The sequence below is a fragment of the Lissotriton helveticus genome, chromosome 5_1 (genome assembly GCF_964261635.1).
Source record: "Lissotriton helveticus chromosome 5_1, aLisHel1.1, whole genome shotgun sequence".
Classification (NCBI taxonomy): domain Eukaryota; kingdom Metazoa; phylum Chordata; class Amphibia; order Caudata; family Salamandridae; genus Lissotriton; species Lissotriton helveticus.
This window is the reverse complement of record NC_136065.1, coordinates 2,053,221,976-2,053,248,320: the sequence shown is the minus strand read 5'-3', so window position 1 is coordinate 2,053,248,320 and position 26,345 is coordinate 2,053,221,976. Positions and strand designations below refer to the sequence as shown.

The window sequence follows — 26,345 nt, the reverse complement described above, 5'->3', positions numbered from 1 at the left end:
ATGCGGGTAGCAGGTTACACCTTATGCTTGTGTGGTTGGAAGAGTGTTGTCTTTGCTTTGAGCCTCTGTGGAAAGCGTCTCCATGCGGTGCATGATGAATACCAGGGTGCAGTTTTGTAATGCAGAATCGCCACTTCTGTTTCTCAGGTTGGCCTGAGCATTACCTGATCCTCATTGTCTGCCATTTTAGCTCCGCCCCCCTTGATTACCTTTAGCCACGCCCCTTATTTGCTATGTTAGCCACCCCCGAAGTTAAGACCTAGTTGCGCCCCTGTATGTATGTTCTTACTGCCTGTTTTGTAATTCTCTGCTGAGGAGCCCTGTCATCCTGTGCGCTCGCTTGACGTAAAATTACAGTCCTTCTTCTATTTTTTTTCAATGTCCCGTTTTTTTGCTTTAAAATTCTGGTCACCCTAGATTAAGAGGGTGCTAACTCTAATCTTCCCCAGGGCGCTATTAGAGCAAAGGCCTGCAGTAGTAAACATGGAGACCAGGCGCGCGCAGTGCTCAGCTCAGGGTACACGTGGTTCTGCGCCCATAGACTTCTCTGTCTCCAGGCCTGCGTAGAGCCCGGTTGCTACAGACGCCTTTCCGGTTGCCAGGGCCTGACCGGACGTGACGTCGGGGGGCGGGCACCGTCTTGCAGGCAGCGCTCGGTCGGGTTGGTTCTAATGGGAAGTAAACAAGGGGGAGGAGAACTGACTACAGTTGGGGAAGGGAAGGCAGCGGGAGCGCTATTATAAGCCAGAGGAGAGAGGAGAGAAGGGACGGGTGAGAGCTCAGGGCACCGGTGCCAACACGAGGGCTTGTGAGTACTCAGAGGGGGCAGAAGGGCACGAAAACAATAGCGCAGGAGTAGAGGAGAGCACCAGAGCATAGAGGATAGCAGCGGGTGGAGGGAGGAAACCGGGAGGGCGACGAGCGCAAGGGCAGTTAAAGTACATGGGTAAGAGGGGGCAGATTTTCCTCGGAGCCGGAGGGAGCACAGAAGGCGAGCGGGTGATCCACCACACCCCAGGGAGCACAGAGGGCGCACATCCAGGCGGACAATCCACTCACTGTGGAGTAAGTGTTTTCATACAGAGCAGCTGATCTTGCCGGTGTGTTGTTGCAGGCCTCCTGCCCATCTTCTATGTGATCTGTATGGCTGCCAGCCCCCACTGCCTGCTATGTGCTTTCCTGGCTCATTCCCCTGGCTTCCTGCACACAGCCGTGCTATTTCTGCAGCGGGCAGCATCTCTAACTTCGTTTATGTTAATGCTTTCCATTGGCCTTACACAATCCTCGCCTCTATAGGGCAGACTCAACTGCCTGGGTCTGTACTAACCTTTTCTCGAGGTCTTAAACAGAATGCCCTAAACGGCTGACTCCACTGCCTAGGTCTGTGGGTCCTTTCTCGCGGCCTCCTGGATCCAGCCCTATCATCTCTAGAGAGGGCACACTCCCCTGCCTGGGTCTGTGGGTCCCTTCTCGTGGCCTCCATCACACAGATCTATCATCTCTAGAGAGGGCAGCCTCCCCTGCCTGGGTCTGTGGGTTCCTACTCGTGGCCTCCTGTATACAGTTCTTTTATCTCTAAGCAGGACAGCCTCCCCAGCCTGGGTCTGTTGGTTCCTTCTCGTGGACTCCTGTACACAGTCCTTTTATCTCTAAGCAGGACAGTCTCCACTGCCTGGGTCTGTGGGTTCCTTCTCGTGGCCTCCTGTACACAGTCCTATTGTCTCTAAGCAGGACAGCCATCACTGCCTGGGTCTGTGGGTTCCTTCTCGTGGCCTCCTTTACACAGTCCTATTGTCTCTAAGCAAGACAGCTGCCACTGCCTGGGTCTGTGGGTTCCTTCTCGTGGCCTCCTGTACACAGTCCTATTGTCTCTAAGCAGGACAGCCGCCACTGCCTGGGTCTGTGGGTTCCTTCTCGTGGCCTCCTGTACACAGTCCTATTGTCTCTAAGCAGGACAGCCTCCACTGCCTGGGTCTGTGGGTTCCTTCTCGTGGCCTCCTGTACACAGTCCTATTCCTATTATCTCTAAGCAGGACAGCTTCCACTGCCTGGGTCTGTGGGTTCCTTCTCGTGGCCTCCTGTACACAGTCCTATTGTCTCTAAGCAGGACAGCCTCCACTGCCTGGGTCTGTGGGTTCCTTCTCGTGGCCTCCTGTACACAGTCCTATTCCTATTATCTCTAAGCAGGACAGCCTGGGTCTGTGGGTTCCTACACGTGGTCTCCTCACTGTATACAGTCCAATTATCTCTACGCAGGGCAGACCCCACAGCCAGGGTCCCTTCTTGCGCCTCCTGTTTACAGCCCTATGATCTCGACAAAGGGCAGTCTCCCTTGGCAGTTATGTGTGTACTCACTCTTCCTGTACACAATCCATTTTTTCCACAAACAGTTTTGGTTGCTTGGTATATGTTTCCCCTGCAGTTCATAACCTGTTTTTGTTGAGCCCCCTGGTCTCTGCACATCCTTCTTGTGCTTCCTGTACACAATCCATTTTTCCACAAACAGTTTTGGTTGCTTGGTATATGTTTCCCCTGCAGTCCATTACCTGTTTTTGTTGAGCCCCCTGGTCTCTGCACGTTGTATATTGCCTTGCTGGTATGAGCCCCTCTCCCCACCCTTCTTGTCTGTACAAAGAGCAGTCTTCCCTTGCAGCTACCTGTCCTCTGCTGCGCAGGTGTTTTATGGTGTTTGAGGATTGTAAACGCTTGTGTTTTTTGCCTGTCACTTAAACCGTGCGTGCCTGTATCTTTCTCTATTAGTTGTTTCCCTGTCGTTGAGCTGTGGACTTTTGTTTGCCGGTTGTAGGTGCTCCATGATTGAAAGGGAGTTATGGTGTCAGAGTCTCCGTATGCTGCAGAGTAATGTCTCTGCAGAGTCGGGTTGTCTGCCTTAGAAAAAGACTTGTTTGAAGAAGCCTCAAATCTCAAGCAAGTTGATTCAACTTATGATTATGGTATGGGGTCTCTTTACATTGTTCTGCCTGCTCATGGCGTTTCACTACCTCAGGTCCAATCTAAATGTAAACGTCACCGAAAGACCCCATAAGGCTCGCCCTTCTCTACGCGCCACCAGCAAACTGAGCGCATCACAGGTCAGTCTCAGCTGAACTTTGAGCCTCACCAGATCGGTCATGACTTTGTAGTCTTTCAGGCTTCGGTTTGCCCCACTTTGATCATCTGTTGGGTCCAGCATGCCAACTCTCGAAGAAACCCAGCGACCGGATGTAAAAGTAATCCGAAAGGTTGTAGAAAGGACCAGAACTTCTGAAAAAGCTGCTACATGCGTACATGGCCTGTGAGTTACGTTCAGACCTGATTTAGTGGTTAAGATGTTCTATAGTGAATACGAATATTTGTACTGCAGTGTCTAACGTACAGGTTCACCCAGTGATAATGTCCCCAGGGCTTTCGTTTAGACATCTCTAGAAACTGGGTTTTGATGATCTATGTAGGTCAGTGGGTTCGTTAAAAGGTGGTCCCAGTCCTAGATGAGGACATGCCCTCTATTCCAGGTCACGGGTATGTATCCATACAGATTGCTGGAGTGCAAACATGTTCGATTCCTGTTGGTCCCAGAGGTGCTAGTGCTATATGCAGCACCTAGAGAAGGTTAACGTTTTCCATAGCAACTGCAGGATGCAGGTGCGGCTACTTGGTTGGCCCTGCGTGTCAGCATGTTTGATGCATAAATGTCAGGAGAATAAATGCCTGTGTTCTGCTTGACAACAGATTTTCGATGAAACATTTCAGAGAAAGGTGTGCAGTTGCTTACAGAGGGTGTTCCGGGTCAGTATTGTCCCATGTGCATGACATGTGCATATAGGAATACTTTCTGGGTAAGATGCTTTTACCCCTTAGCTTTCTGGAAGGGATTTGTTGTTTTGGGCAGCCCCCTTCCTATTGAAGGTTGAAAGTTTGGACCAGGGATCGCTAGTGAGACCCTCTGGTGACCCTCTTCCCCCATAGAGAGAGCATCCACACTTTAAGGGTGAGTGGGCTAGTCCACGTGGAAACTACACCCATGATGTTCTCGATGGCATAGACACATAGCCCAACAGAGGGCCTAGATTGGCATGATGGATGTGGGACCTTGCTGTAGGTGATATGTACTTAGACTGGTTACCTTCACATTTGCATTTTAAGAGGCGCCTATTGTTATTCCAATTGATCAATTATGGAACTCGGAGCCCTCAGTACTACTCGCTACTCCTTGAATGACTAAATATCCCACATTGTGTCAAAACTAGGACCACTCACAAATGTTATGTTATGCAGATTTGTGGAGTGCACTATCATCTGTGACGTTATCCTGGCGCAGAGCAGGTGTCGGTCTAGGCACACCACTTGCCTAGTGGTACTACTCGAAAATCAAGGTCTTTAGATCTTGCAGAATTCAAGAAGTGAGGAAGTGGCTTTTAGGTGTAGGGCACGTTGTTCCACAATTTAGGATCAATGTAAGAGAAGGCTTGACCGTAGGATCTGGTTTTCCGTATGCGTGGGATGTGTGTAAGTAGGTGTCTAGATGAGCAGAGGTGTTTGGAAGGTTTGTGAAAGTAAAGTCTATTGTTGAAGCAGGCTGGGCCAGTGTTATGTAGTGCCTTCAAATTGTACGTGAGAAATCAGTTCAACATAATTATGCTGTCCGTAACAAAACAAAAACCTTGACTTCTACACATTTTCCATCCGTGGGTCTCTACTAGTGTTGAGAGAGTTAATACCCTTAAATTGTGATCCACAAAGTGCCAACGCCCCATGTGTATAAGCAGGAACTATTAGCATGGCTTGGCGTCAGCAATATTTTATGAAGTGTTTACTTCCTCCAGGGTACTTTTCCCTTGCGTGCTTCTTCATACCTTTCCTCTCTACACGTTTTATGATTTGCAATCGGTTCTAGGTTAAACATTAAACTGTTGCTATAAGTTTACCGGCTGCTCATTTTTGCATTTATGTGTGCTAGGCAAGGCTTTTAAATATTGCAATTGAAATCTTAACTCAGTGCTCCCAATTTACATTGGGATCAGATAGAAGTAACTTCAAATATTTTGCTGAATAACTTTAGTTCTCCTACATGCTTTAGAAGAGGGGAGGTTTACTTTTTGGAGTCCCATTTCCCAACTTCTGCTGGGTCCCTCCCTCCACCTTGCCAGCAGCTCTTCTCTAGCGGTAGAACCTATGTGGCACATAGTGCATATGTTTACCTGTTATCCTCTTTCCCCAGGCATGTCTAATAATTGTTGTCTTCTTCCTACTCCCAGGTTGTCGGCTGCTGAGGGGAGGATGGGATGCCAGGTCTGCTCCATGCGCCCTTGCTGGGCTATCTCTGTAGGCCCCTTGGTGCTGGTGCTGCTGTCTGCCCTGTCGAAGCTGCCAGTGTCTGGGTACAAGCCAGTCATCATCGTGCACGGACTGTTCGACAGTCCTGCTGAGTTTAAAACCATGCTGGACTTCATTAACCAGGTATGTCGCATCACTCTGGGTGGACTGACGTCTGGGTTGAGAATAGGTAGGACAAGCTGTCCCATTTTTCACAGGCTTTCTGTCAGGCCATGGTCATTGAAGTTGGATGGTGCTTTTTGCCTCATAGACAAAGGATGCAGCAGTAAATGGCGAAGCAGTTTTTCATTGCATTCCTGGTTTGTTGTCCTCTACGTTGATTTTCTGTGGTACTTCAGGAAACGTCTATGAACTTAGCTACCTTCTGAAAACTTCTACTGGGGTGGCCTTGTTATTTGTCACTAGTCTTTTGAGTGGGTAGTTAGAACACTGCACTTAGTCGTCGCTGGCTAGTTAGTTGAGGTAGTAATGGCTGAAACAATTTTGGAGAGGTCTTTGTTCTCTACAGTCTAGAAATCTAGGGCGCTACTCTTGCAAGGAGTGGAGTCACAAAACGAAGAGGATAATGATTGTGGAGAGCACCATGGCCTGGGTATTGGATTTCTAGCGATGTTTATGGAGTCAGTCAAAAACCCTCCTATGAATGATGGAAGCCCCTCGCCCACTCCTGGGTTGCACATTTCACCATAGGGACCCTCCTTGCATTGTTCAAGAGTGTTAAACCAATGTGGTCTACATCCTTCGTTGGGTTGCTCTTTTGAACCTACTTTATTCGGATCTAATGGTAAGTGTCAGACCCCTTCCAAGAGCCACAGAGCAAGCAGGGGCTACTGTGCCTCAACAGTGGGGGTCGGGCTATTTTTCTCTGCTTTCCCGAGGTCTGTTCTACGATGGCTCTGCAAACTGGGCCGAGTACAATCCCTTCAGCACTTTACTGTCAGTGGTAATGATGAAGAGCAGCCACAGGCCTCTCAGGGAGGGAGTGTGGGGGATGCTTAAGTTCAGCACTCGACAAACCCTCTTCAGAATAATAAATTGTCTAATCCAGTTCTTAACTTCCAAGAAGAAAAGTATTTAAATGTACACCTAAACAAACAGACACAGGGGTCGTACTGTGGCTCGCTCCTCCTACAGTACCCTACTCCAACCACTCCAGTACGTTTTAGTTTGTGCTTCTCCAGACCAAACATTCTTAAAATATACTGCCTACTAGTATGGATGACAAGTGATCCCTCCACCTTGTAAATCCTCTTTTTTTTTTAATGCAACATTTCCTTTACAATGATTTGCGCAAGGATGATTGATAGTCTCTGTATAATGTGTGTGAAGTCTGACACCCCACCCTGGTATGAATAGCACTATAAAACAAATTAAATGGATGTAAGAGAGGCGCTATGGAGAGATGAGGGGCACTTTTGCAAGTGGGAGTGATGGAATCCATGGAGAAGGAGGTCGAGCAGGAGGTTGGGTTCCAAAAAAGATTGTTGCACCGAGTTCCACCAGCGCTACTGTCGGCCCTGTTCTCACTCTAGCCTTGAGCACCCACAAGGAGGTATGAGCTTTCTGCAGTTGGAGGGAAAATCTATTAATAAAGTAAGACAAAACAATTTTCACACAATAATATGGTTTCAATCAATCAATGGGGAAAATCAGCCAAGTCTGAAGTTCAAAGTTCTGGTTTACACACAGTAGTATATATACTGCAAAAGCCACAAAAACACGGGTTGCAAATTCCTCCATGACTTAAATAGCAAGCTGGGCAGATAAGATACTGCAAAAAACAAGTATATATTTCCTAGAATTGTGTACGTGTTTGTTTAACAGAAGCCCCCTCTTGTGGGTTAGTTCTCAGAATAATGGTGAAATAATCATAGAAACACATTTTTGTTTTTCTGCATAGCGAGTGATTATCTCTTGTTTTACATCGATGGGCCCAGCCCAGCCTATCTGACTTTAACGTAGTCTCAACAGGCTTGCACTAAGGCAGAATTGACCCTTGTTTGCACCATGTGTTCAGTGCTCAATGACCCTGCAAAAAAATATTTGTACTATTGGCCTCTCGTTGTGTTTGGTTAACAGAGAGGGAGAGTTAAGAGGGAGAGGTGTGGCGCCGCGGCCAGGGTGACTGACTCCGGAATCTGGGGATCACGGTTCTATCCCCGGGGCCGGCGGCAGATTAGCCCAGCACCATGTGACTATGGGCAATAGCTTGCTTAATCTTCCTGACGGCCCCCAGCGCCTAGAGACCCTAACAGGTGATGGTTCGCGCTTTACAAATGTGGATTATATTATTATAACGGATAGAAATGTGGTTGCCTTTGCTGTGATGTCTGTACTAATTATTGATGTCCTGTCAAGTTTGAGTCTGCAAAGAAATATAATCTATTTATGTGTTTCAGTGCAGCTAAATTGACCATACAACATTTTATGTGTATTTCCTAAAACTAATGTGCACTGTGGCCTATGTATTTCTGCAGAACCCACAGTTATCCTTTTCAGCACATCCATGTATTAGCATGATTGGGTTCACTACTTACATGGGTTTAAAACTATACCTCACCTGAAATGCGTGCATTGGGGGTTTGGGATTTTATATGTGTGTGTGTCTATAAAATGTATTCATATTCTTTCCCCCTACATCACTGCACCTGCCTGAATCAGTCACAGTGAACCGTGATCAGGTGAAAGAGAAATAGAAGAATAGATCCCACAAGCCTCTGTGACTCTGGTTCACTAATACAAACCATGCAAGTACCACATACACTCACAGTATACACCTGGGGTGATAATGTTAGGATCTGGGATAGCATATATAATCAACACTTTACTCTAGTGGGCCAGTAGGGCAAGCCCAGCAGTGGCACAGATAAAAAGGTCTGTTCACAATTATGGATTTACAAACTCACTATGCTGCCACCAGCACTCCATGTGCTATCACTATTTACTATAACCATGACCGGGACAGTAGTCTATTACCTATAAAATGATGGTACACTTGTGGTGCCAACATAGGTCATAGGACAGGTCAAGGACCTCATTCATTTCCAGAGACCGACCCAGGCCTCTGCACCCACATTAGATTAGTGTGAGGCTAGAGCCAAAATCTAAACCAGGATACCAGAACCAACCATTTGGGTGGTAAAGCATGGGGAGCATGACAGTACACCATGCACAAAACATTCCCATCCAAACAGGAGGTGTCTTAGATGGTAACACAATGGGAATATATAAAGAGGATAGTTCTAGCTGTGTTTTATTCTTGTATCTAGTAAGTATGGTTAAAAAGCACCAATGCCTTGCTAAAGGTCATGCAGCTTTCTTCAGGACCAAAACCCCCTCTCTGTACATCTCATTTTAGTAGTTCCTACTTCCTTACTCTGGCACATATTCTGAAACTGTAGGTAGAATAGCTTTTCACCTTCCCTGGGAACCTGCAAAACGAAATATAAACAGCATGGAAATTATTGCAAAAAAAAATTTGAAGGCCGCATACCAAAGCGGGACATTACGCCCTGGGTGCCCTTATTAGTGTTTAGCATTCTAACCACTTGCAACAAATATACTTCAGTTCTTCTGTGCTTTGTGACACAGTCTTTCATTGTGCTCACTCGTCAGCATCTCCTTCAGCGTCACCAGGTTCGGCCGGTATAGGTAAGAGTGGTAAGGCGGGGGGAGCAAGAGGGGAGGGAGAGTCGACATACAATGGGATAGGAAAAGTAAGATAAATAAAACGGCTTACCTTGCGCTAGCTGCATCGCCAAGTCGGCGATGTGGTGAGCGCAAGGTAAGTGGTTTTATTTATTTTATTTCCCCTGTTCCGTCGTATGTCGCTTTTTCCCTGCAGCCCCCCCCTTCCCACTGCTCTTACCTGTACTGTCCGCGCCGGAGTGTCACTCGACTGGAGAAGTGGGCACACTTGTCGCACAGCCTGCTGAGAGGATCAGCACAACAGTTCCAGATCGATAAGTGTATGACTTTGGCAGTTGTGGCCTCTGGGTTGGGGGCAGTTGTTTTGTTTCAGCACCGATTGTGGCTCCTTGGGGAGGGGATACTTGCCATGTTGACAGTAGCAGCACCAGACCTACATGCATGGGTGAATGTATGACATTGTTCTGCATTCTGTCCATCAATTGTTCTTTTTGCATTTGTCACCGCAGGTATACCGGATGGTACACTTGTTTAGGGTATGAACCATATTCTAGGAGACCAGGTGTCACCGTACAACTCGGGTTGATACCGGCGATGCTCCAACTAAGCAGTCTGCTTCTGGTGCTCCAAACACTGGAAACATGGCTGGGATTCTGCTCCTGGACAGTCTCTCTTCCCACAGGGCCAGGTACTCTCCTTCCCTCTGAGTAGGCAGGCGGGCTTCTAGGTACAAGAGTAGGTGCTAGACTCGAGTTGATGTTCTATCAACTCTGTGATACTGGCTAACATACGGACTCAAGCCCTGGTCTCAAACATAGCTCTCAGAGTACCCTGCAATGTATTCTCATCCTTAGTCAAAAAGAACATATAACTGTAATAAAGTGGGGGGTTTGGGCCCACTTTCATAGTCATTTTCCAGACAGGGTATGTGGATCCTCTATCTAAGGTTCTGGGACATTAGACACTGAATCCACAGGCTCAAGGTCGTTCCTCCTCAAATGCCACTTCCAGCTGGATGTAGACATAGCCTTTGTGCAAGGTGATGGCTGTTGCAGCAGGTAGTGATGATCCTGGCTCCGAGCAGAAGTGCCCAAAATATGTAACAATGAAGTGTGAAGGATCAGCACTTGGCTGTCATCAGCCTTCCTGCAGTAGCAATGAGGGACTGGCAAAAGGGCAGGCCCTACCTAAATAGAATCTTCCTCACTATGAAAAACAGGAAGTGCTGAATCTTACCCTTTCCTCTACGATCCACCACATGGCAGAACTCCGAGAAATCTAATCTGCAAACCCTTGCAAAAGGTCTTCATAGAATCTCTAAGGTCAGCCCTTTCTCCATACTCCCTCACTTCAGAGTCTGGGTCTCCTTCCTCCTGTCACAGCCACGCAAGCATTACACTTATACTAGCTAGAGAAGCTGCATCCATCCTTGATTTTGTTCCATGCCAGACTAGGGGCCATCCATAGATCCTGCTGGTTCCAGCAAACATAATAACATTGCACACAGTTTAGTTGTCATGTAGGTGCTGCACATGCACAGGAGACGCACACGAGATGTCATTGCAAGGGTCGGGGGAATCAGACTGAAGTCCTCCTGAGGCTCAGCCGGGAGAAAGCTGCGGTACGGCGCTAGTGCCACTGTTTTTAATCTTAAAAAATAGTCCGTTCATTTTAAACTGTTTCCCCTTACTTTAAAATTGTGATTGCTACTTTGCTCATACTAAAGGCTCCACACTCCCCGGTGCTGCTCTGCTAACACGGGACCGCCATTTTAGGAGGAGCTTTGGTTAGCGGGCTAGTGTCTACAGCCCTGGGGATACTTAACCCCTTCGACGCTCATGACGAGCTCAGCTCGTCATGAGTTACGCCTCTCGTACACTCATGACGAGCTGAGCTCGTCATGAACCGCGGGTTTTTGAAAAACTCAGCGCACAGCGGGAAAACGCTTAGCGCGCATGCGGTTAAACGCAGGCTGGCGCGAATGCGCAGACCGAAATCCTCCTGAGGCTCGGCCGGCAGAAAGCTGCGGTACAGCGCTAGTGCCACTGTTTTTAATCTTAAAAAATAGTCCGTGCATTTTAAACTTTTTCGTCTTATTTTAAAGTTGTGATTGCCACTTTGCACATACTAAAGGCTCCACACTCCCTGGCGCCGCTCTGCTAACGCGGGACTGCCATTTTGTGAGGAGCTTTGGTTAGCTGGCTAGTCTCTACAGCCCTGTGGATACTTAAACACAGGCTGGCGCGAACGCGCAGCGGCGGGCGTGCTGATGGTGCACCGAGGGCGCGCCTAAGGCAAGCCCATCCGCACACCGTTCGCGACCGGCGCCAGCCACCCTGCCACTTATGATACAGGTACAGATAAATCCATGCCCATTATTTACTCCAGCAGGACCGTACATAATTATAATACTATTGCCTCAAAAGCAGATTGTTCATGCATTTCGTTTGACACTATGTCTACATATAGTCAAACAACCTGCCCTGGCTGTCTAACTAAACTACCGGACTTTGTATTCCAGAAGACAGAAGGGAGTCAAAATAAAGGTAAAAATAATAAACCACACAAGAAAGCCAAGAACTGGAAGTATGCCCTGTTAAATGCTAACTCCTTAGTCAAACATAGCGTGGAATGTGCCGCTCTTATTGAGGAAGAAGATATAATTATCGCATTCAAAACTGAATCTTGGACGGACGATGCATCAGGTCCGGATTTGGTGAAAGCCACACCAGCAGACTACCTCTCCTCCACTTTAAATAGACCACATAGGAAGGGGGGTGGCTTAGCAGTAATCTATCACAAGTCCTTAACTGCGTCATTTAAGCCCTCATCGAATGAGGAATGCGAAGCTTTGGATTTTAGCTTTTATTTCTCTGATCACACATTTAAAGGCACTCTCATGTACAGACCACCTGGCCCCAGAAATCCGTTTATCACAAAAGCTGCTTCCATGTTTGAAAATGGCTTAAGTGCCAGTTCCTACACTACTTTGGGAAATTTAAATTTCTATTTAGAAGCACAAGCTGACCCAGAAACCTCTAATTTGATCGACCTTATGAGTAGCCTTGACTTAAAGCAATTGGTCAATGCTGCTACCCATAAAGCAGGACATACTTTGGATGAAATATTTTCCAATATTGAGCATCTATCTGTTATGGGTATTCACCTAGTGGTCTGGTCAGACCACAAGGTAGTGCTATTTACATTAGCCAAACCTGATCGACATATTAGGAAACCAATATCCAAACAGATATCCAGTAGAGCATGGAACAGGGTAGTTGCGAACGAACTACAAGAGGTGCTAATGTCTACATCCTGCGCTCCTCCAACAGACTTGGATGAGGCTGCACTCCAATATACTAACTGGTTGGAATCCACCGGGAACAAACTTACTCCAAAGAAAGTTCTACGATCTAGCAGGGCACGACCCTCCTCTCCATGGTACACCCAAGAACTTAGAGATCAGAAAGTGGTCTGTAAGCATCTCAAGAGATCCTGGAGGAGGGAATATAAGGATAACTAATAAAATGAATATAAAGTAGGCTTAGCCAAGTATGAAAAGATGCTGCATGATACGAAGCAAGAGTTTTTTATGAAAAAAATTAACTCAGCCAAAGAACTTTTTAAAACAGTAACCTCTTTAGCCTATCCAACCCTTCCACCCATCCAGGCCACTTAAGGAATTGTGTGATAAAATCGCAAATGTTTTCTTTGAAAAAGTTGTTGCCATCTTTTTGATCCTTCACTAATACAGAAACCAAAACCTCTGCTAAATACCCCCTTGATGCTGGGACAGGATTAAATCCCGGATCTCAGTTAATCAAGTTCACTGGAATTACCACCGTAGACATCTCTAATTCTCTGTTGAAAGTGAAAATGGGTTCGCCCTCTGATCCATGCCCAGTTTCATTATTAAAACTAACATGGGGACCCTGTTGCTTCCACCCTGGCCTCTATTATTAATGCCATGTTTGCAGAAGGACACTTCACCAAACTGTGGAAGGAGGCATTAATACTGCCCCTGCTCAAAAAGTCGAGTCTGGATCCTAAAAACGTGAACAATTACAGACCTATATCCAGACTCCCTCTTCCCGCAAAATTGCAGAGAAGATTATGAATGAGCAACTAAGTTCCTTCATAGAAAAAGCTCAGGTATTAGACCCTACACAATATGGCTTTCGTAGTGGCCATAGTACGGAAACTGCGATTGTCAAATCGACCGAGGAGATCAGGGCCATTATAGTGGAGAGGTGTGGTGCAGCGGCCAGGGCAGCTGACTTCGGAGCACATGGTTCACGGTTCGATCCGCGGCTCCAGTGTCAGCTCAGCTCAGCACCATGTGACTCTGAGCAATAGCTCACTTAATTTCCACAACGGCCACCAGCGCCTTGAGACCCGAAAGGTTGAGTAGTTGCGCTATACAAATTCGGATTTAGAGTTGAGATTCTAGATCATGGAGGAAAAGCAGCTATAATCATGCTGGATCTCTCCGCGGCCTTTGATACGGTCCATCATGCATTGCTGATAGACCGGCTGCGAGAGATCGGAATACATGGTCTGGCTTGGAGACTTCTTAAATCATTTCTGTCAGACAGACGACAGATAGTCACCCTAGGCGAATTTTCAACCAAACCATACTCTCTGCCTTGTGGGGTACCTCGGGGGTCATCATTAAGCCAGACACTTTTTAACGTCTAAGTGTCGCTCCTGGCCCCCCTGATTGAATCATTTGGTTTCAATCTGACCTCATATGCAGACGACACCCAAATTGCGGTGTCACTAAGGCCAGGAGAATTGCAGGGAACAGCATCCAGATTTCATGACTGCATGATAGCAGTGGGTAACTAGATGGTCTCAAACTAAATTCTAGTTAGACAGAGGTGGTCCTATTCAGTAATGATGTCAACTTCTGGACCCAGAATGGTGGCCAGACACACTAGGTCCCCTTCCCACTCCGGTCAAAAAGGCAAAAAATTTGGGAATCTGGATAGATAACAAACCTAGCCTCAAGGATCAAGTGAATGCAGTGGTCTCTTCCACCTCCTACATTCTAAAAGCCTGTAAGAAAATCTTGCCATTCCTGCCCAAAGAGAGTCAGCAGTTAATCATCACGGCTCTAGTGATGTCCAGACTGGATTATTGCAACAGTTTATGTGTCAACATCCAGGAAGGATTAATCAACAAATTGCAACTCCTGCAGAACGCAGCAGCCAGATTGCTGACTGGCACTCCCAAACACGCCTCCATTTCAGCAGAGATCAGAAGGTTCCACTGGTTGCCAGTGCGAAAACGGATGCAGTTTAAGGCTCTGTGCGCAGTACACAAGGCACTTTATAGAACTGGACCCAACCAACTCAAATGAAATTCTAATGGTACACACCAACTAGATGTTTACGCTCTTCATATGCTAAACTGGTGGCGGTACCTCTTGTAAAAAAAGCCAACTGGGGGGAGGGGGGAGAAGCTTTGTGGTGGGGGCTGCCAAAGCATGGACTGATCTCCTGATGCATCTTCGAGCCTTTCCAAGGCTACTGGCCTTTAGAAAGGCTTTGGAGACTGGGCTCTTTACTGGCTACGCTCAGGCTTTAGTTTAACACCCCTTTCTCGCTTTAGGACCCAGGTAGGACTTCATGTAGTGCCAGGACACCTTCGGGTAGCAGTTTGCCCTATAGAAATGTCAATAACATTAACATTAAGCAGAACTTTTACCCAAGTGCGGCCGGTAGGTTGTATTCCTTTCTGACACAGAGAAAAGGTCTATTCAAAACTATTAATTCTCAAAAATCTATACACTGCCACCACTACTACATGTTAGCACAGTGGCTGCTGGTAGGTTTTTGAGGATGGGGCGCGGACAGGACACGCACACATACACATAACACTCACAGCCATGCATTCACACACGCACACACAAACGCATCGATTTATTTTTATTTTTTTTAAACATAATTTTATTGGTTTTACATGGCATGCCGCAGTATTACAGTGCCTTAGCCAAAGGTACATTGTAACATTGTTTTAAACTTTGCGGTTAAACATTTCAGCAATCTCTTGTCATAGAGCTAATATAGGTACATCCGCACCACCATTCATAACACTCTTTACCAAACATTCATACATACACGCTCATGGACGCTGCACTTTATCTTTGACTATGCTTTTCTATTTGGTAAGGCTTTTATATTAGTTGCTTTCTCTTTAAGCAACCACGCGCCTTTCTTTACTTTTGGACAGGGTGGCACTTCTGCACGCGCTATGCAGCTTCACGGCCGCCCGCCCTGCTTGATATTTTTTTGTAAAAGCGACCGTGCTGCGCATTCACTTCAATGACGGCTGTGCCCTTTTCTTTAAACGAGCCGCGTCTGAAGAAAGGGGTATGGCCGACATTAAAGTGAAATCGCCTCATGGGTGCTTTAAAAAAAAAAAAAAAGCATTTATTTGTCAACTTAACAAGCAAATGCTTTTTTGTTTGTAAAAGCGCCCCAAACCGTGCTTTCACTTTAATGGCAGCTGCACGCCTTTCTTTAGATGCAGAAGCGCCGCCATTAAAGTGAAAGCGTGACATGGGGTTACTTTTACAAACAAGAATTTGAAATGCAACAGGCCTCACATTTGCGAGAGTTTAAGCTTTTGGCATTGTAAATTACAATGCCTTTTATTTATCTGTTTTAAAAACCAACACATACATAGAAGGCATTGTCATTTACCATACCAATAGCTCAAGCTATCGAAAATGCAAGACCTATTGCATTGCAAATGCTTGTTTAATACTTGCAACAAGACTGTGTATAAATGCAGCTGATGACGTTCTTAAAATGGTATGTTTGTAATACTTGTACCATTACAGGATGACATGTTGCATTAGTTTTAAATACAGCACCTACATGCAGCATGATTACCATCTTGGAATGGGACATGTTGTAAGAAAAAGTTGTCATGGACAAACATTGACACAAGCAAGACTGGCACATGGCAGTCAGCCAACTTAAAAAGACTAAAAACATTGACTGCCAGTTTTCCACACAAGACTTATTGGCTTTGCCGATGCTTGTTTTGTGTGTGTGAGTGGTATGAACATTTTCTTGTTCACTTGACAAAATGCGAAACTGGGAGTAATTCGGAGTAACAGTTTCTTACTTCCCAACCTGTTTCTTTTCCATACACAGGTCTCATTTAACATCTGTAGCAGGAAACACTGCTCATTCCAATGTCATTATAGTTTTACTTTCTTATTTTATGCATGTTTGTATCAGGTTTCGAGTGATGATTGCTACAGTCACTGGTGTAAAGCTGCACCATTATAATTTAACATTTTTAAACATTGGCAGTTTGATGTGCTAATTTCTTTCTTTTAGATTGTTTTTTTTTCAATAAATCCCATCCAAAAAGTAGTAGTGTGACGAAAGTTGTACTGTCAATTACCCAACACATAACCAAGAAGGTGTCCGATTTAAAGTTAGGATGGAGGTAGTTCGTCAGTTAGGGTGGGGAGGAATTATGTCCACCATGCTGATGGAGTACGCCTGCCAACCTTTGAGAGCATCGCCCGCCCACAGGTGATCTCTGTACCTTCAGAGGAACTGCTGTCACAACGGTTCCTCTGAAGGCATACAAAGTTTGATTTATGGCCCCTACTGCTTTAAATGACTGTCCACCAAATGTTTTGTTTTGCAAGGTGTGATTGTGTTTTGGAAAATCCACTAACTAATGATGCCTACACCTGGTGTAGTACCCCCTCCTTCCCCTCCCAATCTGAGGGTCATTATTTAAATTTTTCTGTTAGTCACCGCCAGTTTTTCCCTCACAGTGATGCCCCAAAATCACAAAAGTGCCAAGAGAAGATGGTATTGCTGAAATGTGCAGTATGCAAAACGGAAGTAGTAAAAAAAAGTTAGTTGGTGGTGCTTTCAGAGGCCTTTTTGAGTTTTCTTCTTGATTTATGTCCAGAATGTGTGCTCTTCCACTTTCTTGTTCTTTCTATGAATTGGTAAAAACTACTAATCGTGCCTACGGACTGTGTCCGTTCTTCAGTGAACGGAAGGATTCTCATCTCCGCCAAGCGATTTGGTATTCAGTAATGTAACCGATAAAATGTTCTGGTGCATTTGGTACTGTCCATCGGGCACCCGCCCGGGTGGCTCTCTCCTCCCGTTGGATTCATGACCTTCAGCATGTGTTTCCTCAAGGATGAGTGGGCCTCAGTGTTCTAGAAAACTGAGGCCCCCGCAACAAGAGTGAAGGTCCTTCTTCAAATGCCAGTGGCAGATTGGGAGTCTCCTAAGACCTGTAGATACGCTATATACCAGGGGTGTTAAATTTAGCAATGCGCTATCCTCTTCTGCGTGCCTTGATTAGAATGGTTGTGTTCTCTGAAGTCTGCAGTAGTGACAGTTGAGTAGCTGTCTCCTCTGGAGAGTGACGCTGTGCATGATTGTCAATCAAACATACTTACCTCTAAAGATACCAAGGTATTCTTTTATAGGTCTATTTATACAGAGCTTGTGAAGCTATTGAACATATAAAACGTTTATCATGTCTAGGAATAAAAAGGTGCAATGTGACCGGGCCTTCCAGAGACCTGGGTGAGAGTCATCTTGAAATCTTTCCTGTCTTTTGTGTGAAGTGTTCGTCTGAGAAAGAGTAGAGTTCCCACTTGGAGATGTTGGTAGTAGGTGTCACCCTAATGGAGATGTGCAAGGAATTCTAGAGTTTAGGGCTGCTCCTGAGAAAGCCTGCTTCAAGCCCCTGTTCCTAAAAACCTTGGAGATTATTGGTGCCTTCTTTCTTCTGAACCAGAGACCTTTAGTGTCTATGCTATGTTCAGATGGACTGATTTGTACGTGATACACCCAAGTTTAAATTGGCATCTTGTTTGGAGTGAAAGACATTGAAGATCACTTAATACAGCGATTGTAGGATGCTTGTGGCTGTCGGATACATAGCTGCACGAAGAGCTACTTTTAGCGGTGTTACTCCAGGGCTAGGGAGACCGGTTATTAGGGCTTTCCATGACGAGTGGTACTTGGGACCAATGCTTGGAGGTGGGTTCTGGTTATTGGCCTTTATCTGCTTGGGAGGAGCCAGGTCTTTATCTCTTTCCTGAATTCCACGCGATGGTGCGTGTTTCTCGTTTTGGCGGGAAAGGGTTCCATGTTTTTGTTGCGTGGCCAGGGGATGCTGTTCCACCGACGCCTTTGTTCTTGACACTCGCCTCTGCCCCAGGGTAGCAGGGACTGCGGGCTCCTCACGTGCCACTGAGGACTCCTGGGGCCTCAGCGCCTAGGCTCGCGTGCACCGCAGCGCCACCCGACGGGCCCCCTCCTTACTCCAAACCTCCAGCCGTTCCAACTGCTTTGATGATTCAATCATCCCAGGACCGTGCGGGCGCGAGATTGCCCCGGGGGCTCGAGCGGGGCTGCCTCATTCCAACGACTCATCCGCGTGACACGTGACGCGCGAGACGGAGCTGGCCTGGGCCTCGTGCCAGGGCAGTCCTGGCAGGGGTGGGGCCGTGCACGCAGTGTGCCAGTGCTAACACTTCCACTGCATTAACCTCCCCCTGGAAGACTGGAAGTGGAACACGGACCGGACGAGAGCAGCAAGTTATGCACCCATGCCAATACACCCGATTGGAGGAGATTTCGAAGAAACATGATTTTATTTCGGCCGTAAATTGCCTCTGCTGCTATAGAACTCCGTGGGGATAATACTGTCGCCTGATTTCATTTTCAAAATATCTAACTTTCATGTTCTAAAACGTTCGCGTGTATGGGGATACTAGTCAGGGCTGAGGTGCACTGGCAGAGCTGGGAGTGAACCTAGTGCTGAAATAACAGGAGGAGCTGCAGGGCTGAGGTGCACTGGCAGAGCTGAGATTGAACCCACAGCAGGAGGAGCTGCAGGGCTGAGGTGCACTGGCAGAGCTGAGATTGAACCCACAGCAGGAGGAGCTGCAGGACTGAGGTGCACTGGCAGAGCTGAGATTGAACCTACAGCAGGAGGAGCTGCAGGGCTGAGGTGCACTGGCAGAGCTGAGATTGAACCTACAGCAGGAGGAGCTGCAGGGCTGAGGTGCACTGGCAGAGCTGGGAGTGAACCTAGTGCTGTAATAAAAGGAGCTGCAGGGCTGAGGTGCACTGGCAGAGCTGAGATTGAACCCACAGCAGGAGGAGCTGCAGGGCTGAGGTGCACTGGCAGAGCTGAGATTGAACCTACAGCAGCAGGAGCTGCAGGGCTGAGGTGCACTGGCAGAGCTGGGAGTGAACCTAGTGCTGTAATAACAGGAGGAGCTGCAGGGCTGAGGTGCCCTGGTAGAGCTGAGATTGAATCCACAGCAGGAGGAGCTGCAGGGCTGAGGTGCACTGGCAGAGCTGAGATTGAACCCACAGCAGGAGGAGCTGCAGGGCTGAGGTGCACTGGCAGAGCTGAGATTGAACCTACAGCAGGAGGAGCTGCAGGGCTGAGGGGCACTGGCAGAGCTGGGAGTGAACCTAGTGCTGTAATAACAGGAGGAGCTGCAGGGCTGAGGTGCACTGGCAGAGCTGAGATTGAACCCACAGCAGGAGGAGCTGCAGGGCTGAGGTGCACTGTCAGAGCTGAGATTGAACCCACAGCAGGGGGAGCTGCAGGGCTGAGGTGCACTGGCAGAGCTTGAACCCACAGCAGGATGAGCTGCAGGGCTGAGGTGCACTGGCAGAGCTGGGAGTGAACCTAGTGCTGTAATAACAGGAGGAGCTGCAGGGCTGAGGTGCACTGGCAGAGCTGAGATTGAACCCACAGCAGGAGGAGCTGCAGGGCTGAGGTGCACTGTCAGAGCTGAGATTGAACCCACAGCAGGAGGAGCTGCAGGGCTGAGGAGCTGCAGGGCTGAGGTGCACTGGCAGAGCTGAGATTGAACCTACAGCAGGAGGAGCTGCAGGGCTGAGGTGCACTGGCAGAGCTGGGAGTGAACCTAGTGCCTTATTAACAGGAGGAGCTGTAGGGCTGAGGTGCACTGGCAGAGCCGAGGGAGAACCTAGTGCTGTTGTAGCAGGAGGAGCTGCAGGGCTGAGGTGCACTGGCAGAGCCGAGAGAGAACCTAGTGCTGTTGTAGCAGGAGGAGCTGCAGGGCTGAGGTGCTCTGGCAGAGCTGAGTGAACCCTAGTACTGTAATAACCAGAGTTGCTGAAGGGCAGGACTGAGGGAGGGGGGCATTGGAAGACTGTAATAAGTAGAAGAGCTGCAGGCAGCATTGAGGGCCATCGGCAGAGCTGAGAGTTAATCTAGTGCTGTAATAACAGGACGAGCTGCAGCACTGGGGGCCATCAGCAGAACTGTGAGTGAACCCTAGTGCTGTAATAACAGGAGGAGCCGCAGGGCTGAGGTGCACTGGCAGAGCTGAGAGTAAACCTAGTGCTGTTGTAGCAGGAGGAGCTGCAGGGCTGAGGTGCACTGGCAGAGCTGAGAGTGAACCTAGTGCTGTTGTAGCAGGAGGAGCTGCAGGGCTGAGGTGCACTGGCAGAGCTGAGATTGAACCTAGTGCTGTAATAACAAGAGGAGCTGCAGGGCTGAGGTGCACTGGCAGAGCTGAGATTGAACCTAGTGCTGTTGTAGCAAGAGGAGCTGCAGGGCTGAGGTGCACTGGCAGAGCTGAGATTGAACCTAGTGCCTTTGTAGCAAGAGGAGCTGCAGGGCTGAGAGTGAACCTAGTGCTATTGTAAATGTGAATGTAAATGTAATGTAAATGTAAATGTGTTTGTCTTGTAAAGCGCACTGCTACCCGGAGGCGTCCTGGCGCTGTAGACCGCTGGGGAACCCGTCCTGGCTTTCCCTGTGAGATGCTCCCTCCTGGGTATCTCCAGGGTGAAAACAGGCATCCCCGGCGTTGGTGGGGGGCCGTTGTGGAGATGAGGCAAGCTAATGCCCAGAGTTGCCGAGTGTGATCCCTGGTTAGAGTAGGCACCGAGGCGAGAATTATCGAGTCCGCTGACCCCTGGTTCACAACCCTGCCGCGTCGTGAATTGAACCCTGGTCCCAGGCCGTCTTCTGCTTCCGGGTCTGCCGCTTCTAACCAGTGAGCCACACCACTCCACCACTCCATTGTAGCAGGAGGAGCTGCAGGGCTGAGGTGCACTGGCAGAGCTGAGAGTGAACCTAGTGCTGTTGTAGCAGGAGGAGCTGCAGCACTGAGAGGCAAAGGCAGAGCTGCGTATGAACCCTAGTGCTGTTATATCGGAAAGTGCTGCAGGGTAGGTTTGTACTTGCACCGCACACTCAGTGGGCAGTGCTTTTCTTGCCTGTCCTTCACGGCCTAGTGCGGCGGAGCCTGAAGTCCCCCATGGCAGCTCTTCAGGAACTCTGCCAAGGGCTTCCAGGAAGTGTCTCCTGGGCACATTGGGGCCAAGGCCTCGATGGGAGGAGAGAGAGAGGGTTGTATATGTAGCACGTGCCCACGAGGGCTGCCCGAGGAGACCCGTGGCTGCTGGAGTGTACCATAAGAGGCTTTCCTCACTCTCTTGCTTGTGAGACGGCCTGTGGTGCATGTTTCATATCCCACCTTACCAAAGACGTTACTGGTTCCATTCTATAATAACTCTAGCCAGCATCACTGAAAAGAACACACAGTACCAGCACTCACACACTAAGAACTTAGTACCTGCACATACTCTGTGAGAGCGCACAAGATTAGCAGACACTCTTTAAGAACACACAGTACCTGCACGCACTCTGTAGGAAAACACAGTACCTGCACGCACTCTGTAGGAACACACAGTACCTGCACATACTCTGTAGGAACACACAGTACCTGCACATACTCTGTAGGAACACACAGTACCTGCACGCACTCTGTAGGAACACACCGGACATACACACACTCTGTAGGAGTACACAGTACCTGCACATACTCTGTGAGAGCACACAAGATCAGCAGACACTCTTTAAGAACACACAGTACCTGCACACACTCTGTAGGAACACACAGTACCTGCACATACTCTGTAGGAACACACAGTACCTGCACATACTCTGTAGGAACACATAGTACACGCACACACTCTGTAGGAACACACAGTACCTGTACACACTCTGAAGGAACGCACAGTACCTGCACACACTCTGTAGGAACGCACAGTACCTGCACACACTCTGGCGGAATGCACAGTACCTGCACTCACTCTGTAGGAACACACAGTACCTGCACTCACTCTGTAGGAACACACAGTACCTGCACTCACACTGTAGGAACACACAGTACCTGCACACACTCTGTAGGAACGCACAGTACCTGCACACACTCTGGAGGAACACACTAGACCTGCACATACTCTGTAGGAGTACACAGTACCTGCACACTCTGTGGAAGTAAAAACACAGTACCGGCACACACTGTGGAAGTAAAAACACAGTACCGGCACATACTCTGTGAGAGTGCACAATATGAGCAGACACTCTTTAAGAGCACACAGTACCTGCACATACTCTGTGGGAATACAGGGTACCAGCACACACTGTGGGAACACACTAGACCTGCACACACTCTGTAGGAGTACACAGTACCTGCACATACTGTGGAAGAACACACAGTACCGGCACATACTGTGGAAGAACACACAGTACCGGCACATACTGTGGAAGAACACACAGTACCGGCATATTCTCTTTAGGAACACAGTAGACCTGCACATGCTCTGTAGGAGTACACAGTACCTGCACACACTGTGGAAGAACACACAATACCGGCACATACTCTGTGAGAGTGCACAATATCAGCAGACACCCTTTAAGAACACACAGTACAAGTACCTGCACATAGTCTGTAAGAACACAGGGTACCAGCGCACACTGTAGTAACACACTGGACCTGCAAATACTCTGTAGGAACTCACATTTCCTGCACATAGTCTGTAAGAACACAGGGTACCAGCGCACACTGTAGTAACACACTGGACCTGCAAATACTCTGTAGGAACTCACATTTCCTGCACATAGTCTGTAAGAACACAGGGTATCTGCTCTTATTTTGTAGAAACACAGGGTACCAGCACACCCTCTGTAGGAACACACTGGACCTGCACATACTCTGTAGGAACTCACATTCCCTGCACATAGTCTGTAAGAACACAGGTTATCTGCTCTTATTTTGTAGAAACACAGGGTACCAGCACACCCTCTGTAGGAAAAACAGTGGTCCTGCACATAATCTGGAAGAACATACAGTACCTGCACATACTTTGTAGGAACTCATAATACCCGCATACACTCTGTTCGAAAACAGGGTACCAGCACACACTCTGTAGGAACACACTGGACTGCACACGCTCTGGAAGAACACACAGTACCTGCACACACTCTGTACGGACACACAGTACCAGCACACACTCTGTACGGACACAGGGTACCAGCACACACTCGGTAGAAACACACTGGACATGCACATGCTCTGTAGGAACTCACAGTACCTACACAGTCAGTCTGTAACAACACCGGGTACCTGCTCCTATTTTGTACGAACACAGGGTACCAGCACACACTCTGTAGGAACACACTGGACCTGCACATGCTCTGGAAGAACACACAGTACCTGCACACACTGTACGAACACAGGGTACCAGTACACACTCTGTAGGAACACACTGGACCTGCACATGCTCTGGAAGAACACACCTGACCTGACTCAGAGCTTTTCCTGTGGTTAAGACACCAATGCTAGAGGTGGGCTACCTATGTACCATGGCTGGGCGATACCAGTCCAGATTACCCATTTGTGGTTCCTTTTCTCATGCCCGTAGTCTGTGATGTCTGTGTTCTTGGACCTATGAGTGTGGGTGCGAGAGTAACTGATAAATACCACCCCACTCCCAATCTTGTATAGGATGGGTAATGTTTAACCCTCCTACCATAATACTGTTTTATCAGACTTTACTCCTCTGCACATAAATAACTCCAGGGACACCTTTTCCACAAAGATCAGGACAAGCACATCTTGAACCAAGGTGTGGATGAAGAACCCCTGTGATGAAGCCTGTCACCTAGTGTGAGTGAAATCCATTAATAGACCAAATGTAACATAGACTCGACATACTACCGGCTTAAGACGAGGCACTAACCATAGGTAATCGGGAATCATTTACTTGATTACCATTACCAGAGCGCTCCTGGCCCTTGAGTTCAGCTACTAGGTGGGAGACGGTGCTGGTGACTGGCTCTTTAATCTGTCTATCTCTCCCCAACAAACAGTTCAGTAAGTAGCTATATATAGTGCATACCAAGCTGGAGAGCTGCAGAGCACTGAATAGTTCTTCCTATGCGGCAGAACATTCGTGGGTGGTACTTCCCGCCATGTGTAGGTGCACTGGTCTCTGAACAGTGTTTCAGATTCTGTGAGTGGAAATGGAAGGCTTGTGTTTTGGCCTTATCGTTTTTAGGTACAGTCTACCAGAAAGCAGAAGATGTCGGTTTGTAAAAGACTTATTATCAGTTTACTACAAATCTACAGCGGGCTTAAAGCCCTTGCATTACTAGGTTTTATTGTTGCTCTAATTTACTTGATTTTCGTTCCTTGGCTTATCTTGTCCATATTTGTGTTTGTTTCTCCCGTGGATTATAGACTTTCTTATTTCCTTCTACTGCTCACTTTAAGGAAACCATTTTTTTCGTTTTGCTTAAGGTACTTCATAAGAGTACATTTTTATTCCAACTGTCACCTTCATGTGCTGCTTTACCTGAGTGCTATCTTATCCGTGTGCTTTTCTTCCCCACACTGTTGCTCTCCCTCATGTGCATCTCACAGCGCCCTCCTTGTTGCTCCCTCCCTCGTATGCTTCTTTTCCGTGTCTCCCTCCCACCCGCCACCTGGATCTACACCTTAGTTGCCCCATCTGCTGTAAATATAAGTGGTATTACGCTACTTAATTTTCATATATATATATATATATTTTTTTTTTTTAATTTACCAATCCATCTCACATTTTTTAAAATAAAAGAAATGCCACCTGTGTTACACTCGTGCATCATGTTGGCAAAAGTGCATATGTCTGGAGGCCATCAGCTGGTTCATCATACATTTTTTTCCATTTGTTCCGATGTTTTACAGCATCAACAAAAGACTGACAGTGCCAATAGGCCTCAAAGGCGAGACCTGTTGACTTTGCTAATGCTTGTTTGCAGTTTTTGTTTTCTAAACTGGCAGTGTCTTGGCTTTGACTGTGGAGTGTATGCCTGAGGAGAATCTTTTACATTTTATCATTTTTTTTTTATCAGGTAAGCATGGCTGCTGTTTAGGGAGCCACATTTTAGGCTGTCTGGCCCTGCCCTGCCCGAACACTGTCTATGCCACTGCTGGATTTGAAGTGTAAGGGGGCAGATGGAACATACCCCAAGAGAGTGCCTACTGAGACGCTGTTTCCAAACTTTGAAACATTTTCTTTGAGGTGGCAGCAAATAGTGATTGCAGACAAGACCAGCAGGGTTCTGTAATTAGTAACAGAAACCCGGAGGAAGATTCTTTGTTAGGTGAAGGGGTTCTAAAGCCCACCCAATAGGGGAGGCTTCAGGCGTACAATGTATGATGCTGTAAAATGTGGCAAGAGCAGAGCTTCTGGTCGAGTATTGTGCCACGGGCTGGAAGTCCCATTTAAAGTAATGTGTGCTTTTCTGAAAGCATGATGTGAAGTGTTGCGTGGTAGCAATGTCTGGATCACTGGCAGCCACACATGGATTATTAGTTCACCACCTCTGGCATATGTCCTGTATATGAGGCCGCCTGTGGAAGTCCTTTCAGGAGGTCATACCTGGAGTATGGTGCCCAGTCCTGGAAGCCAAGCTTATAGATGGTAGACAGAGTCTGCAGACAGGTGAATGAAGATTTAACAAGCATTTGCAATGCAATAGGTATCGCATTTACGCGAGTTTAGGCTATTGGCATTGTAAATGACAGTGCCTTTTACTTTTGTTTTAAAAACAAAAATAAAAGGCTTTGTTATTTGAAAAGTCAATAACTTAAACTCCCGTAAATGCGAGACCTATTGTATTGCAAATGCTTGTTTATATTTGTATTGCTTTGAAAAACACATATATAAAAGGCATGCTCATTTACAATGTCAATAGCTTAAAATCTCGAAATTGTGCGTCCTAGTGCATTGAAAATGCTTGTTATATCAGATGTCATTCCACAACCACTGTAATGCATGATGAACTGTCTTGCAGTCAGCAAGCAGCCTGGAAGCATTAATGAGCAAGCACTGACAAAGAGTCTCTCGGAAAAAATGGATGCAACAGGAAGGAAAACACTTTTTCCTGTACCCTCGTTTTTTATCAGATGCTTTTGTCTTTGTTCACTGCTTAGTACACATATAAGCATAAGAAAGGCCAATGGCACACATAGA

The 26,345-nt window shown here is 47.3% G+C and overlaps 1 protein-coding gene across 1 annotated transcript in view; it reads left to right on the top strand.

Moving 5' to 3' along the window:
* Positions 1 to 659: 659 nt before the first annotated feature.
* The window catches only part of PPT2 (palmitoyl-protein thioesterase 2), an 86,251-nt gene continuing 60,565 nt past the window's right edge, over positions 660 to 26,345 (top strand). Inside the window, exons 1-2 of the mRNA XM_078645929.1 lie at positions 660 to 1,065; positions 5,256 to 5,457. Of these exons, the coding sequence (XP_078502055.1) occupies positions 5,278 to 5,457 (180 nt within the window). The 5' untranslated portion in view covers positions 660 to 1,065; positions 5,256 to 5,277. The remainder of the gene's footprint in view (positions 1,066 to 5,255; positions 5,458 to 26,345) is intronic.